General features: G+C 51.1%; 1 protein-coding gene across 1 annotated transcript in view; it reads left to right on the top strand.

The window, feature by feature from the left end:
- LARS2 (leucyl-tRNA synthetase 2, mitochondrial) overlaps positions 1-11,030 on the top strand; it is a 157,199-nt gene extending 146,169 nt beyond the window's left edge. The window contains exon 21 of the mRNA XM_012770326.3: positions 3,993-11,030. Within this exon, the coding sequence (XP_012625780.3) occupies positions 3,993-4,172 (180 nt within the window). The 3' untranslated portion in view covers positions 4,173-11,030. The remainder of the gene's footprint in view (positions 1-3,992) is intronic.
- The last annotated feature ends 5,340 nt before the right edge of the window (positions 11,031-16,370 follow it).

The following is a 16,370-nucleotide window of genomic DNA, read 5'->3' as shown; positions in this document are numbered from 1 at the left end:
GCATGCCTGTAGTCCCAGCTACTCGGGAGGCTGAGGCAGTAGGATGGCTGAGCCCGGGAGATTGAGGTTGCTGTGAGCTAGGCTGAGGCCACGGCACTCACTCTAGCCTGGGCAACAAAGTGAGACTCTGTATCAAAAAAATATATATATATATCTTTTTAGGCCCTGCGTGGTGGCTCACGCTTGTAATCCTAGCATTCTGGAAGGCCAAGGTGGGAGGATCATTCGAGATCAGGAGTTTGAGACCAGCCTGAGCAAGAGCACCACGTCTCTACTAAAAATAGAAACAAATTAATTAGCCAACTAAAAATATATAGAAAAAATTAGCCGGGCATGGTGGCGCATGCCTGTAGTCCCAGCTACTCAGGAGGCTGAGGCAGGAGGATCACTTGAGCCCAGGAGTTTGAGGTTGCTGTGAGCTAGGCTGACTCCAGGGCACTCTAGCCTGGGCAACAGAGTGAGACTCTGTCTCAAAAAAAAAAATAAAAAATAACTCACCGAGGGTCACACAGCTAGTTTAGAATTTGCTCAGTAAATGGTAGCTGCTGCTAACATCAGCGTCTCGTCTGGCAGTTGGGGAATTGGACAAGGCATCGTGAGAAGGAGAGGGGGCCTTGGCTTTGAAAGAGGAGCAGCGTCTCCCCAGCAGAGACAAGGGTGCTGGAAAATCAGGAGCAGAAGCAGGGGCGAGCCCACAGAGGCACGGGCAGTGAGCCGTGGAGGGGCTGCAGGGGAGGCTGGAGGCTGGGTGGGTCCCTGCCTCAGAGGCCGGACCCATCCCTGGGAGGACTAGGGGCTGTCAGGGGGTGTAAGCAGGGGAGAGAGAGAGAGAGAAGCTGCACCACTGGTGGGGCCTTGGGCAGGTGTCTTCACTTCATGTGCCTCAGCTTCCCCATCTGTAAAATGGGATGGATGCGGGTAAATTGCACAGCACAGTGCCTGGCACAGAGTGAGCTCAGCAAATGGGAGTTTTATTGTTGTTTGCCATTGCAAGGCCCCCTTGAGTTGGGGCAGGCTGAGGGACAGGGCGTGGGACGAGCACCCATGATAAGGGGCCTGTCTGGCAGCTGTTGGAAAAGTCCAAGAGAGCAGTGCTTCGAAGATGAAGGAGCAGGAGCCCGGCAGTGTAAACCACCTCTGTTTGAAGTGACTTGAACGTGCCTGTTCCCCTTTGGGCCCCTGAAGCCCAGGTTCAATGTTGGATCCCAACCTGACTTCTCTGCCCATTTCATCATTGGTACCTTCTGCTGGGGACAGGAGAACATGACTGAGACCCACTCATCCTAAAGGGACCACCCTGGATAAGACAACTCAGGGCAGTCCAGGGAGCCAGAGCCGAGAGCGGGTACCCAAGGCAGCATGGGGACAACTACTGGGCAGCAGGCCACATCCAGAGGTCATGTGCCCTACCCCCAAACCTCCAGCTGTGGACAAGAATGACTCGGTTCCCTTGGGCTATCACCAGTGATGACTTGGAACCAGCCCCTGAGGCTCTGCCAGGCTCCAGGGAAGCACAGGAAGCTCTCAGGGCTTAGAAGCAGGGGTCATTGTCGTGCTGAGGCTGTGCACTGAAGAATGTCCCATGGCCAGCACTTTCCATCCTGCCCAGGACTCTTAACAAAGGCAGAAGAAGCAGGGCTTAGTGGGCCATCAGTTTACAGGGGTTATTCCACTTCACTCAGCAATCCAGAGAATTCTATCCTTAAAGAAGAGAAAACCAGGCCAGGCGCAGTGGCTCACTCCTGTAATTTTGGCACTCTGGGAGGCAGAGGCGGGAGGATCGCTCAAGGTCAGGAGCTCGAAACCAGCCTGAGCAAGAGCAAGACCCAGTCTCTACTAAAAATAGAAACAAATTAATTGGCCAACTAAAAGTGTATAGAAAAAATTAGCCAGGCATAGTGGGGCATGTCTGTAGTCCCAGCTACTTGGGAGGCTGTGGCAGGAGGAGCGCTTGAGCCCAGGAGTTTAAGGTTGCTGTGAGCTAGGCTGATGCCACGGTACTCTAGCCCGGGAAGCAGAGTGAGATTCTGACTCAAAAAGAAAAAAAAGAAGAAGAAGAAGAGAAAACCAGCCGGGCTTGGGGTGGCTCATCCCTGTAGTCTTAGTACTGTGGGAGGTGGAGGCAGGAGGATTGCCTGAGCTCAGGGGTGAGGATGCAGTGAGCTGTGACCATGCCACTATGCTCCAGCCTGGGAGACAGAGCAAGACCCTGTCTCTTAAAAATAAATAAACAAATAAATAAATGAAAACCAGGCCAGTCATGGTAGCTCATGCCTGTAATCCTAGCAGTCTGGGAGGCCAAGGCAGGAGGATCCCTCAAGGTTGGGAACGAAACCAGCCTGAGCAAGAGTGAGACCCTGTCTCTACTAAAAATAGAAACAAATTGGCCAACTAAAAATATATAGAAAAAAATTAGCCAGGCATGGTGGCACATGCCTGTAGTCCCAGCTACTCGGGAGGCTGAGGCAGAAGGATTGCTTGAGCCCAGAAGTTGGAAGTTGCTGTGAGCTAGGCTGATGCCACAGCACTCTAGCCCGGGCAACAGAGTGAGACTCTGTCTCAAAAAAAAAAAAAAAGAAGAGAAAACCAAACCCAAGTTCCCACAGCTTGTAAGAGCAGGCCTGAGGGTCAGAGCTGAGTCTGCCACGGTGTGAGCACGTGCTCCCCCCTCCCCAGCACCCCCATTGTGAGTGGGGCCCAGAGGAGCCCTTACCCTGGGGCTACTGTTCCATAGGACAAGAGCAGAGGCAGGCAGGCTGGGACATGATTCACTAACGAGTGCATATCCTGAGAATTCCCTGTTGGGGTCCCCAGGACTTCCCAAGGGACATGGCTTTTATGTGATAGGCTGGAGGTCGCTTCCAAGGTCTCAGGCAGACCAAGCATGTGGCCTTGTAAGGCAGCTTCTCATGGCCCAGAAACGCCAAGGGAGAGGCCGCGGTCCTTCACATAGCACAACTAGTCCCCCAGCTTCAGAACTCTAAAACCCTGCAACATGGAGCCTCACACTGTTTAAAAATAATATTTCAGGACACAGTGTATTCTCTTATCTCCTGCCTACTGATCTAGACTAATGCAAATGATAAAAATTCCACTAAGTTTTACAAAAATCTGAAAAGATGAAGTGGGTGATTAAGGGGCATTTGATAATGTGCTTTGATTGAAACTTGAGAAGTTATTCCTAGTAACTTTTCATAATACCGTGACTGTATTTTCCAACTGAAAAACAAAAGTATTAATAAAAGAAATGTGAAGATAGATTTGGGAGCCGTGGGTTTGAGGATTTGGAAGCTTGGCTGTTCAGAAGCTGTCTGAGCCAGGCGGTCACTTTCCTTGGAGACTTGTCAGTTCGTGTTTAATGTGTAGTTGTTCCTTGTGGAAATAATATTGGGTGAATACCTACCAATGTCTGAAACGGTACTGACCCATTATAAGTGAGAAGAGTTGCTGAAGGGTCAGGATGTGGATCCGATTTCTAAGCCGTCACCCTCAAGCGCCCCCTTCTGGAGTCAGTCATCAGAGAGAGAGGTTGGCTGCGTTCCCCAGAAGTTGGTCCACTTGAGCCCTGGGTAAAACCCAAAAGGACAGCCCACTCTAGCCTGGATCTGAACTTAGATTTGATCCTTGGTGACCCAGTAATCCCTTTCCCCCTGGAAATGGCCCAAGCCATCTCATGCCAAAGATTTTCGACATAATCTCCACTGCAGCTGGGCATGGGGGCAGCGCTCAGGAAATGCAAGGTGGTCCTCGCTCCGGGTGCAGGCACGCACGTGCAGTCAGGCTCTGTCTGTCTGTCTGTCTGCATGTTTCAGGCATTAATCCTATCCGTCTGATTGCGGTTCCCCCTCTTGGGAAGCTGGGTGCCGAGTCCCTCCTTTCTCTGCCTGTGTTCCCTTCCCCCAAACGTACCGCAGGCAGGAGGTGTCGGCATGGGGCTGCCTGCCACTCTGAGGACTTTCACCCTTGTTTGTCTCCTCTTTTCTCCTCCTCAGATCAACAACAAAGCCTGCGGCCAAATTCCTGTGCCCCAGCAGGTCGCCCAGGACCAGGACAAAGTGCATGAACTTGTTCTCCAAAGTGAGCTGGGCGTCAGGCTCTTGCAAGGACGAAGCATCAAGAAGGCCTTCCTTTCCCCCAGAACTGCCCTCATCAACTTTCTGGTACAAGAGTGACAGGACGAGGGCTGCGGCCACTATGAGGGACCCCGAGGAACCTGCTTCCAGGGCCGGGATGAGGGGAAGGGAAAAGGCAAATGTCTTGAATGTTTACCTTGGTACTGCGACAGCCTGCAGTCAACAGTGTGCCTCTGCCGTGTGGCCTAGTGCGAGGGTCAGGGTGGATGTGGGCGAAGGAGCAGGAGGAGCAATGGGGGAGGGGCGTGCAGCCTGTCCCTCACCCCCTAGCTCCCCTGCAGGCTGGAGGAAGCCATCTGACCCCACAGGAAGCCACCAGAGGTAGTGCTGGGTGGAAGCGGGAACAAGTGAGAAGCAGCACAGTGCCTCCTGGGCAGCCCGGGAGCCCCTCGATGCCGGAAGTGGCACGGCCTGTGCACTCCTCGGGAACACGAGGCTAGCCTGCGGCAGCGTGGCCGACACTTGAACCGCCACCGAGCCTCCAGATCATGGCGGATGGTCTCTTTGCCGTCAGGCCAGATGAAGAAGCCCTGTTGGTCGTGTTCAGACGTCCAGTATGTGGAAATGGACACTGGGATCTTCTAAAGTTGCTCTGAACCAAAAGGCGAGCGGTGCTGGTCACTCTGCATGTGTCGCCACCACCCCTCGGCTCCGTTATTCAGGCCTCTCCCCGCAAGCCCAGCGGGATGGACCTGCCAGGCCTGTCCCAGCGCTGACACGTGGGCTCCTGGGCACGGCACCACTTCCTAACTCCAGTGAGGAGAGCATATCGTAGCCACGCCCTTGGGGAGTGACATTTGCCGTGGAGTAAAGTGGAACCAGCCTCCAGGCTGCTGGGCCTCAGTCTCAGAGCCCAGCAGGGATGCGGCAGGCCCCACAGGGCTCACATGGGCCCCAGATGGCGATGCCACCAGTGTTGACACGGCCGCGACAGCCAGCCATTAGGAAGAGCAAGTTCCCCGCAGAGGAGTGGAGCTGACCGCCTGTGTCCAAGCCACAGCGCTGGCTGCAGGGGAGATGGCCGGGAAGGGGCCCTGCCGTCCACGCATCAGGCTCGTCCTGGCTTTGTGTGAAGTCGGCAGTTAGGTGCTCTTACCAGAATGGGCCTAAACCACTGATCAATATTTAATGGAGGCAGGTGGGGGAGAATGCAGCCGTTTTGTAATGCTAGAAATCTCCATTTGTCATCTGATGCCATTTTTCTGAAGTAGCCTCAGATGAGGTCTCCCTGCAGTTCAAGCAGTTAACAGATGACTTTTTTTAGTGTAATAAAATGTTTATCCTCTATGACTTTGGGACATGCGTGCGATCTTGGAATAGCCACCATATTCCAATTCTACGAGCTAATGGGGAACAGATGGAGGCATTCCGTCATCATCAGAAGCTTTGGCCGTGTGCCCAGCTCTACGAGGAATGTCACACAGTGGATGCATGTGGTCCTTCTCGCTCTGGCACCCACAGTCCCTGGCAGACAGCACCGATACAGGCACCTTAGCAACAGCAGTTAAGCCGCTGGTCCTTAAACTTAATACCGTGCCTGGTCCCCATGGCCAGAAATTCTAATTTCATTGGTCTGTCGTAAGGCTTGGGCATCAGGAATCTTAAAAACTCCACAGGTGTGAGAGCCAGTGGATAAATTGATGCATTTGAAACATGATTTCAGTCTAGTTCTTCCTCTCCCTGATCTTCAGCTTAAGGGAGGAGTTTGGGCCAGGATCAGACGAGGACTGGCAGGGAAGGCAGGGGCCCGAGCCGTAAGCAGGTGTTTGAGACATCCCCAGAGCTGACTTGAATGTACTCAAGCCCACTCTATGTAGTAGCACATGTGGGTTAATTATAGGCAAATGTGGATATCTGGTACAAGCAGGGAGGAGTGAGTGTTTGTGCTTGATTGTCTTGTTTTGTCCCAGGGTAAGCTAAGTGGTCTTGAACAGGGTGGGGGTAGGGAGCCCTTTATTTGCACATTATCTGGCCCGAGCAATGGACCAGAAAAGCCACGAGGCTACTGGAGGGACCAGTTGGCTGATAGCAGGTGGCTTTGGAAAACTTTCTCTAAGATGACAAAGCTTTTGAAAACAAGAGTGAGACTTTGTCTTGGGGGAAAAAAGAAAATTGAGAGAAGGAAATTTGCTCACAGATCATTGGATGAGAGTCCCACAGATTATTTTTTCTTTCTGTTTACCCTTTTGCATTCTCTCGTTTTTATTGGCAGTGAAGTATTTTAATGAGGATAAACATCTAAATGCACAATTCTGTGAAGATACAAATGAGCTAAGAACCTGTTCCCCCTGATTTTTCCTTTTTTCTCCCAGTTGGTGTCCGGCTGCCTGTGAGGATGTGTGCCGGATAGGAAAACGTGCTTCTTCCCTTGTATGAGGCGGAATCCAAAGCAACAAAAAGCAGCACCCGGGACGCTGTCGCTTGCTCAGTGTGCATAGGTGTGGGAAGCGCCCCTCCTTGCGTCTCAGCCTCGGGCTCTTGCAGGAGGCAACATTCCCCTAGTGGAACTGTCCTGCTCGCTTGCTGATAGGTTCAGGGTGGCGGGTAAGACCAAACAGGGAGGCACTGTCCCCTTTTGCAGATGACAGCACTGGCTCAGAGGCTGTGACTTGCTTGAGACCACAATAGTAAGTGGTGAAGCATCTTGAACCCCAATCTGTGCTCATTCTGCTTAGAGCGCCCCCTCCCCATTTTTTTATTTATTTATTTATTTTTGGATACAGAGTCTTACTTTGTTGCCCAGGGTAGAGTGCGGTGACATCAGCCTAGCTCACAGCAACCTCAATCTCCTGGGCTCAAGCGATCCTTCTGCCTCAGCCTCCCAACTAGCTGGGACTACAGGCATGCGCCACCATGCCCGGCTAATTTTTTCTATATATATCTTTTTAGTTGGTCAATTAATTTCTTTCTATTTTTAGTAGAGACAGGGTCTCGCTCAGGCTGGTTTCGAACTCCTGACCTCGAGCAATCCGCCCGACTTCACCTCCCAGAGTGCTAGGATTACAGGCGTGAGCCACCATGCCCGGCCCCCATACTTTCTTTGTAGGAAAAGCTTGGTGCTGCCACCAGGCAAAATTTAGCCCAGGAGGTAAATTTTCTTAACAGCGGAGCCCTGCCACACCCACTAGGTCAAAGAAAGGCAGAGGGTAGACAAAAAGAAGAGTTTGATCTCCCTTTCTTCCTGGGAGTGGAGCAAGTGGAAAACAGCTGCTCTGTGGGCTGGGTCCCTGCCTGACACTGAGGTGGGCGGTTAACGGCTCCCATCCAAGCCGTTGAGTTTGGAGAATGGAATCTGGGGTGACCAGCGATGAGCAAGTAGGGAATCCCCCTGGGGTGGGGAGCGGCCAGTGACGGTGCTGGCAGGGAGGGGAGAGCCTGGAGCAGCCAGGAAGAGACAGTCCTGCGGGCACAGGCCTCATGTCGCAGGGTGGGGCCGAACACAGCCCAGAAGAGCTGACCTCACTCCGGCCTGTCCACATGGCTGGGCGGGGTGAGAGGGCTGGTGAGGCCCTGGAGGGGAGGTGGTGGCCAGGACTGCTGGAACACAGCTCCCCGTGACTCATCTGCCTGTGCCTTAGGCCCTGAGCTTGAATTCCAGTTCTCATCCCCAGCCCGACACCCGCGTGTGGGAGCCGTGGCCTGTGGTTCCCCGACGTCGGCAGCAGCAGCAATGATATCTCTCGTTTACTGAGGGCGAATTACGCACCAGGCCCTGTCCTAATGGCTCTGCCACACGAGGGGCCTTGCCCAAGACCACACACGGGAAGAAGGCAGAGCCATGATCCCACCCTGCTCCACCTCATTGCTTCCGGAAGCCTCCTCTGCAAACCAGCCCTCACACCACCTGGATTTTCCCAGACGGTCCTGATTTCTACCTTCCCCTCCAGTTGTCCCCAGCATACCCTTGAACCTGCCAAAACCACCTTCCTGCCCCGCACCTAGGAAAGCTGGATGCACCCAATTCAGCGTGTGAGGTCTGGGCTCTCTCTGAGCCTGGGACTGACCACTCCCAAGGAGCCATCACCTCCAGCAGACAGAACCTCCTGTGGGCACCATCACTGGACCCAGAAGCCAGGAAGCCAACTGTGCTCAACTCCACATGCTGCTAGGAAAACCCATGGAAGAGGGGAGGAGGGAGACCTGCACTCCCTGCCCCACGATGAGAGCTCCTCGGCCTCCCAGCAGCCCCGGGCTGCCTCCCCCAGATCATCCTTCCTGCAAACAACAGAAGAACCTCATCTGGGATTGATTAATGGCGGCCCACCCAAGGGAGGCCTCACCCACCACATCTGCTGCAGCTGCCCGCAGAACCAGGAGGAGCACTAGATCCTGGGGAGGGATTCCCCTTCCTCGGGCACAGTTGGGGGCCAGGGGTGGGGTGGAAAGAGATGCAATGTGTCCCTTACACTGTGGGATCAATAGAGGAGGCAGGGCCACCCAGAGGGTGATGTCATTCCTTAGGCCCAGCGTGTCATTCATCGGGGTACAGGCAAGTCCCTTCACTAGAAACGGCCACAGTGGGCCAGCCGACCTTTGTCAGGTTCCTCCAGATGGGGACTCAGTGTCAGTGGGGAGTAGGCGAGGGGCACAGAAATAGGCTGAGAGCTGAGAAGAAGGAACATAAACCAGGTGTCGCCAAATAGCGCCATTTTCAGTTATCAATTAACTGACTAGTTGCCCTAGACCAGGGGTCCTCGAACTTTTTAAACAGGGGGCCAGTTCACTGTCCCTCAGACCATTGGAGGGCCGCTGGAGAGTGCGGCGCACATTCCACACATGCGCAGTGGGCCCGGGACAAGTCGGCTGCTAAGCAGGACAGGCAGTGGCGGCAAAAAAACCTGGCAGGCCGGATAAATGTCCTCAGTGGGCCGCATGTGGCCCGTGGGCCCTAGTTTGAGGACCCCTGCCCTAGACATTGACTGCAGCCCACAGAGAAGGGGACAGAGAAGAGTGTCCCAAGGAGGTGTGTATGGGCCAGGTCTGGAAGTGGCATATGTCATATCTGCCCACTTCCTCTTTGCCTCAGTCACCAGCCAGGCTGGGCAGCCACTGCCAGGGGCAACTGTGGTGAGGGAAGGGAGCCTGAGCCTTGTGGGCAGCTGACTGCCTCTGCCATGTGGACGGTCTTTGTTTTCAAATGCTTGCTTGTGGTGTTATCTCCAAAATATCTCAGGTGTCTGCTAACACTTTGTTTTATAGACACCACATGACAGCTGTTTACTTTCTGAATCTGTGACAGCTGCTCACTGTGGGTCTAAAATAGCTGTGTAATCGAAGAGTTGTCATTGGCTGCCATGCTGGGCCTGCCTGCCCTCTGCCCCAGGCTCCCGAGATGGGTGAAGTCACAGACGTGCTTTGTGCCATTTTATAAAATACCAGCTTTTACTCCAAGCGTTTGTTTATTGGCTCCCAGTTCTTCCCACTCTCCTTCCTCCGTGAGACTCACATACCAGTGTGTGAGATGGTTGGGAGTATTTTGTTGGTTTAGGAGGGATGTGTTGGGATGTTTTGAAAAGTAAAGAAAGGCAGGCTTCCCAGATGCCCTGCAGAAACCTGGGAAATTCTTCCCATTCCTGCCTCGAAGGGCTGTGGGTGCTCACTCAGGGTGGAAACGTGACGCTTCTCCAAACATCTCATGTGTTCCTGTCCTGGAGACTCACACACACACGTGCACACACACCACGTATGTGCACCATACCACACACACTGCATACACCATGCACACACACATGCTGCATACACATGCACACCATACCACACACACTGCATACACCATGCACACACACACACACCATACCACACACACTGCATACACCATGCACAAACACATACACACACCATACTGCACTCACACTGCATACACCATGCATACACACATGCTGCATACACCATACACACGTACACAAACCATACCACACATACTGCATACACCATGCACACACCATACCACACACACTGCATACACCATGCACACACACTGCATACACCATGCACACACACACACACTGCATACACTGTGCACACACACACACCATACCACACACACACTGCATACACCATGCACAAACACATACATACACCATACTGCACACACACTGCACACACCATGCACAAACACACACCCATCATACCACACACACCACACACATACACATGCCACACACCACACCACATACACTACACACCACATACATCCTACACACTACACCACACCACACACACCCCATACTACACATATACACACCTCACGTACACGCACAATCACACACACCACACACATACACATCACACAACCAAGGGCCTGCTTCGGGGGAAGGAAATTTATTTTTGCCTGCCGGGGGAACGTGCCTCGCACCATGTGACTGGCGGGTGGGGGACCAGTTTAGTCTTGAGGTTAATCAAAGTCACAGCTGTCAGGGAAGTGCCCGGGCCTGGGGCCAACGTGGGCGTTGAAGCAGGAAGCCTCGCTCCACTTTCACGTGTGCTCAGACAGGACACCGTCACCTGAGCCGTCAGTGACAGATGCTCCCCCTTCTGACGGCACCCACCTCTGCTCGGAGTCCCCTGTATTATTAATAAAAGCACAATAATAGTAATCACAACACTATTCTTAGTGGCCATCGTATGTTGAGTACATATCACGTGTGTCCCCAGACTGAGCTGCACAAATGGCCTCGTGGGTGCGACAGGGCATTCCGGAACTCTCCTTGGCTCTGCCGCGTACGCATCACGGGAGCTCGCAGGTCACTTAGCCTGTCGCGTGTGGAAATGGAGAGAACGGGTGCAACCCTGCATTGCCGTGAGGACTGCATGGATCCGGGTGTGAAGGGCTGAGACCAGCACAGACACGGCCGGCGCGCCGCGTGCTAGCCAGGACTCAGGGCTGCGTGCCTCGTGCCATTTAGCCCTCACCCGCCATGCTGTGGGGAGGCTAACAAGCTGGAGCCCCACTTTACAGGTGAGGAAACTGAGGTCTCCTGGCCTCCCTCTGCTCCAGCAGAGGCCCCACACCAGCCGGAATTAAGCCTGGCAGCCAGTGCCACATCCTGAGGGGATGGGGACAGGGACGAGGCGGCATCTCTGCCTTCTAGGGCCCTGAAGTCTCCGTGGCCTGCCCCAGAAAAGTGAGTCCTGAGACGGGGTCCTGCGGGAGGGAGCAGCGCCCAGAGAGGGAGGGAGGAGGGGCCAGGGTGGGAAGGGGCCACTGTGTGCCCTAGAGCCGCCACACCTGAACCTGCCTTAGCCTCAGGAGGAAGTTAGACCCTTCCGAGATCGGGACATGTTCTAAGAGGGCATGTCCCCGGGGCCAGCCCTTGGGGTGTGATTGCCAAAGTGGGCAGCCTCGTGTGTTTCACCCTGTGGAGAGGCCGTGGTGCGGCAAGTGTCTTCTAGCTGAGGGTGCTCAGTTGCTTCCCAGTCCCTCCTTCAGGGAGCCTGCCCTCCTCAAGAGAAACAGGGCACTGTTCGGGGAGGCATTTAATGCAGCATCTTGTTGCAATAGTTGTCATCCACGAGGAGGAGGTTAGCATCTCTGATGTCAGGATCATTCTTTTTTTTTTTTTTTTGAGACAGAGTCTCACTCTGTTGCCCATGCCCAGGCTAGCGTGACTGCTGTGGCGTCAGCCTAGCTCACAGCAACCTCAATCTCCTGGGCTCAAGTGATCCTCCTGCCTCAGCCTCCCGAGTAGCTGGGACTACAGGCATGCACCACCATGCCCGGCTAATTTTTTCTATATATTTTTAGTTGTTCATCCAATTTCTATTTTTTTTAGTAGAAATGGGGTCTCACTCTTGCTCAGGCTGGTCTTGAACTCCTGAGCTCTAACGATTCACCCGCCTCAGCCTTCCAGAGTGCTAGGATTCCAGGCGTGAGCCAGCACACCCAGCCTGAAGTCAGGATCATTGTTAAAGGCCACCGTTGTGATGTGCTTAGTAACTTGGAAGAAAATCCCAGAGGCAATAGTGGAGTACCACGTTGGGAAATGCCACACCCCCAGGCACGTGATGGCACAGAGCACGACAGTGTAGAGAATACAGCTCTGCATAAAAAGTGATTTGGAAGAGCTGGGCTCTGAATGTGAACAAGGTTCAGCAATGTCTTACCCAACTTATTTTTTTTTTAGCATAGCATTATTTTTATTATTTTTTTTTATTTCGGCATATTATGGGGGTACAGATTTTAAGGTTTCAATAAATGCTGTTTTTCCCCCTCCCCCCACAAGTCTGAGTTTCCAGCATGACCATCCCCTAGATGGTGCACATCTCACTCATTATATATATATATATACCCGCCACCCGCCCCCCTCCCACCTGCCCAATACCCTATTACTGTAGTACCTATGTGTCCACTTAGGTGCTGCTCAGTTAATACCAGTTTGCTGGTGAGTATATGTGGTGCTTGTTTTCCCATTCTTGTTACCCAATTTATTTTACTCATATTTTCCTTTTTAGATATGGGCCAGAGTGATATAAGATAAAATTTATCTAAATAAGTCTGAAAGGCCAGGCGCAGTGGCTCACACCTGTAATCCCAGAACTTTGGGAGGCTGACGCAGGAGGATCACTTGAGGCCAAGAGCTCAAGACCAGCCTGAGCAAAAATGAGACCCCATCTCTACAAAAAATAGAAAAATTAGCCAGCATGGTGGCACAAGCCTGTAGTCCCAGTTACTTTGGAGGCTGAGGCAGGAGGATTACTTAAGCCCAGGAATTTGAGGTTGCTGTGAGCAGTGATGATGCCACTGCATTCTAGCCCAGGTGACAGAACAAGACCTGTCTCAAAATAAAATAAAAATCTGAATGATATATTTAAATATCTGAATGATATATATTGTGTGTGTGTGTGTGTAGTACATGCACCTTAAAAATCTTTGATTTGATGAAATAGGGATAATTGTCCATCCAAATCTACTTTTTTTTTTTATTTTTGACCAGCCTGAGCAACATAGTGTAAGTCTACCTAGTATCTTGAGTTAACCTGTTAAGATAGCATCGGCCACATTGTACTGAAATCATCTTGGTGTCTGTTTTCCCCACTAGGCTACTTCCTTGAAGTGAGGGCTGAGTGGCACCTTGGTGAACTTAGGGTCTGCAGAACCTAGCACAATATACAGTAGGGCAGCGTGGTAATGTCCTGACTGCCAGTGGCTTTAGGCAGTTGTATGTTCCTATATTATTAGCTAAAAAGGTGCCTGCACTTTTTTTTCTGGGAGAGTGAGAAGAGTTTGAAATTCCTAGGCCGCTTCATCAGCAAGGCCCCTGGTATGGTTGTATAGATTGTACACTGCACAAAGGCACTCAGTCAAGGGAGCTAGTGGGGTTGAAATTGGTGCCTGACCTGCTGATCCACTCACATCCCCAGGGAACTATGCCCGCCCAGTACAGGCAGCTTTCCTCATTTGTACAAACATGCTGTAAAGATGATCAGTGGATTTGCTCTGCAGCCTCAAAGCACAATCTTCCCTGCAATGCCTCTGACCTTGGGAATTCTAAGCAGCTGGTCAGGATGGGCTAAAAGACCTTCAAAATTGGTCCAACGTCTTGAGGTGGTTCCCAGGGTCAAGAAGTGGTGGCAGACTTTCGGCTGAACCTGGCAACGCAGGACAAATTTTACTTCTGATTCTGACCCTAAGCGGCCTCTGCGATCTTGAGTTAGTTGTTAAACACGAATGAGAATTTGATTTCCTTAATTACAAAGTTGGCCCAGCCGTGTCAGCTAATAGGTGGGGTGGGAATCCTGGGAGGAAAATCTGCTGAAAATAACTTGGGAACATTTTGTAAGTCGAAAACTACAGAGCAGCCCCTAAATGGCAGCCTGGGGGTCGCTCCTCAGGGGGAATGGAAGCGGAACAACTGGACGGTTTCCTGCCTGGCCCTTCAGTTAGGACTTTGGTTCTGGTCCCTCTGGCTGCCAGAGAATCGTGGACTGTTGAGGATTAGTCACGGGGCATCATCTGAGCACAGCAGCCCATTGCAAACATAGTTCCTGTGTGTTTTAAAGTCGTCCTGATGGCCAAGGGCTGGGCTGGCTCCAAGCTAGAGGCCCAGAGGGAGGGAGCTGTGAGCAAGAGGCCACAGAGGGCAGCTGTGAGGGGAGTGAGGGAGCTGCCGGGTCTATTTTAAGACTGGAAAAAGGGAGCACCATGTGCTCCAGGCCTGGCCTTTCCTTGGATAGCTCCCGGAGGTGAGAGTGAAAAGGAACTGAGCTCTTCTGTTTACCAAGATGCTGGGGCTAGAGCCCAAGGGTGCTGGGAAAGGGGGAGGGCTGGGGACAACCAAGTGTTTAGACCAGGCGTCCTTAAACTGCAGGCTGCGGGCCACATGCCGCCCACCTAGGACATTTATCCAGCCCACCGGGTGTTTTTGCTGCCTTGCCTGTCCTGCTTAGCAGCCGACTGGTCCCAGACCCACGGTGCACACTCTCCAATGGTCTGAGGGACAGTGATCTGGCCCCCTGTTTAAAAAGTTTGAGGACCCCTGGCTTTAGACCAAATACAGCCTGTTGGCCATGCTAGTGGTTCTGGACCCTGGCTGCGGATCACACTGAAGACCACTGGGCGGTAGAATAATGCAGAAATTGACAAACTCTGGCCTGTGGGCCAAATCTGGCCCACCATCTGTTTTTGTGAATAAAGTATTATTGAAACACTGGCATGCTCAATTGTTTATATGTTGTCTGTGGCTGCTTTTGCACAGAGTTGAGTAGTTGTGACAGAGACTTTATGTCCTACAAAACCTCAAGTATTATCTAGCCATGTACAAAGGGAGTTTGTTAAGGAGGAGGAAGAAGAGGAGGAGGAGAAGGAAGAGGAGGATGGAGTGTCAGAGGACTGTGAGACAATATCCAATGTTCTAATATAAATGTAGGCAATAGACCAGAGAGAGATAAAAATGGAAAAGAAGAAATATTTGAATATTTAGTGGCTGAAAATTTTCCAAAACTGATGAAAGATATCAACCCACAGATTCATAAATCTCATGAACCCCAGGATAAACACAAAGAAAAAAAACCACAACTAGGCATATGCTAGTGAAACTACTGAAATTTAGAGTTAAAGAGAAAATCTTAGAAGTAGACAAAGGAAAGAAGACATTACCTTCAATGCAACAACAAAAAGAATGATGGTTAATTTTCACCTGAAACAATGAAAACCCAAAGTAAATGAAATGGCATCTAAAGTGTCTAAAGAAAAAAAGTACCAACTAAGGAGTCTATATCCAGTAAAGTGTAGGAAAAAATCTAAGAGAACTTACTGTCAGCAGGACCATTATAAGAAATATTATAGAAAATACTTTAAGATAGAGAGAAATTATCTCAGATTGAAAGCCAGATCTTCAGGAAGAATAAATAATCCCAGAAATTATAAGCATTTTGGTAAATATAAAAGATTATTTTTTAAAAGACTTCTTTAGCCAGGCATGGTAGCTTGTGCCTGTAATCCCAACTACTCAGGTGGCTGAGGCAGGAGACTCACTTGAGCCCAGGAGTTCGTGATCAGCCTGGGTGATTTATTAATAGCAAGACATTGTCAAAAAATAAATAGGCCGGGCGCTGTGGCTCACGCCTGTAATCCTAGCTCTTGGGAGGCCGAGGCGGGCGGATTGCTCAAGGTCAGGAGTTCAAAACCAGCCTGAGCAAGAGCGAGACCCCGTCTCTACTATAAATAGAAAGAAATTAATTGGCCAACTGATATATATATAAAAAAAATTAGCCGGGCATGGTGGCGCATGCCTGTAGTCCCAGCTACCCGGGAGGCTGAGGCAGCAGGATCACTTGAGCCCAGGAGTTTGAGGTTGCTGTGAGCTAGGCTGACGCCACGGCACTCACTCTAGCCTGGACAACAAAGCGAGACTCTGTCTCAAAAAAATAAATAAATAAATAAATAAATAAAATAAAATTCTTAAAGACTCTTAACTATTTAAAGCAAAAATAATAAGCAATTTATGTGAGATTTATAAAATGTAGAAATAAACATTTGACAATAGCTCAAAGGACAGGAAGAGATACTTTGAGCAAGAAGAGTTCAATTTTTACATTGTGAAGTGGCCTAATGTTAGTGCAAGGAAGACTATTATAAGTTAAGGTTACATGTTGTAATGTCTAAAATGCTACTAAAAATACTACAAAGAGGTATAATAAATATATTATCTATTCAATTCTCACACCTGGGTAAGATGGGCATTGCCACTTAATTTCACAGATAGCGAAATGGAGGCGTGGAAAGGCTCAAGCTTTGCT

The sequence above is a fragment of the Microcebus murinus genome, chromosome 1 (assembly GCF_040939455.1).
Source record: "Microcebus murinus isolate Inina chromosome 1, M.murinus_Inina_mat1.0, whole genome shotgun sequence".
NCBI classification, from domain to species: Eukaryota; Metazoa; Chordata; class Mammalia; order Primates; family Cheirogaleidae; genus Microcebus; species Microcebus murinus.
This window is presented reverse-complemented; position numbering and strand designations above follow the sequence as displayed.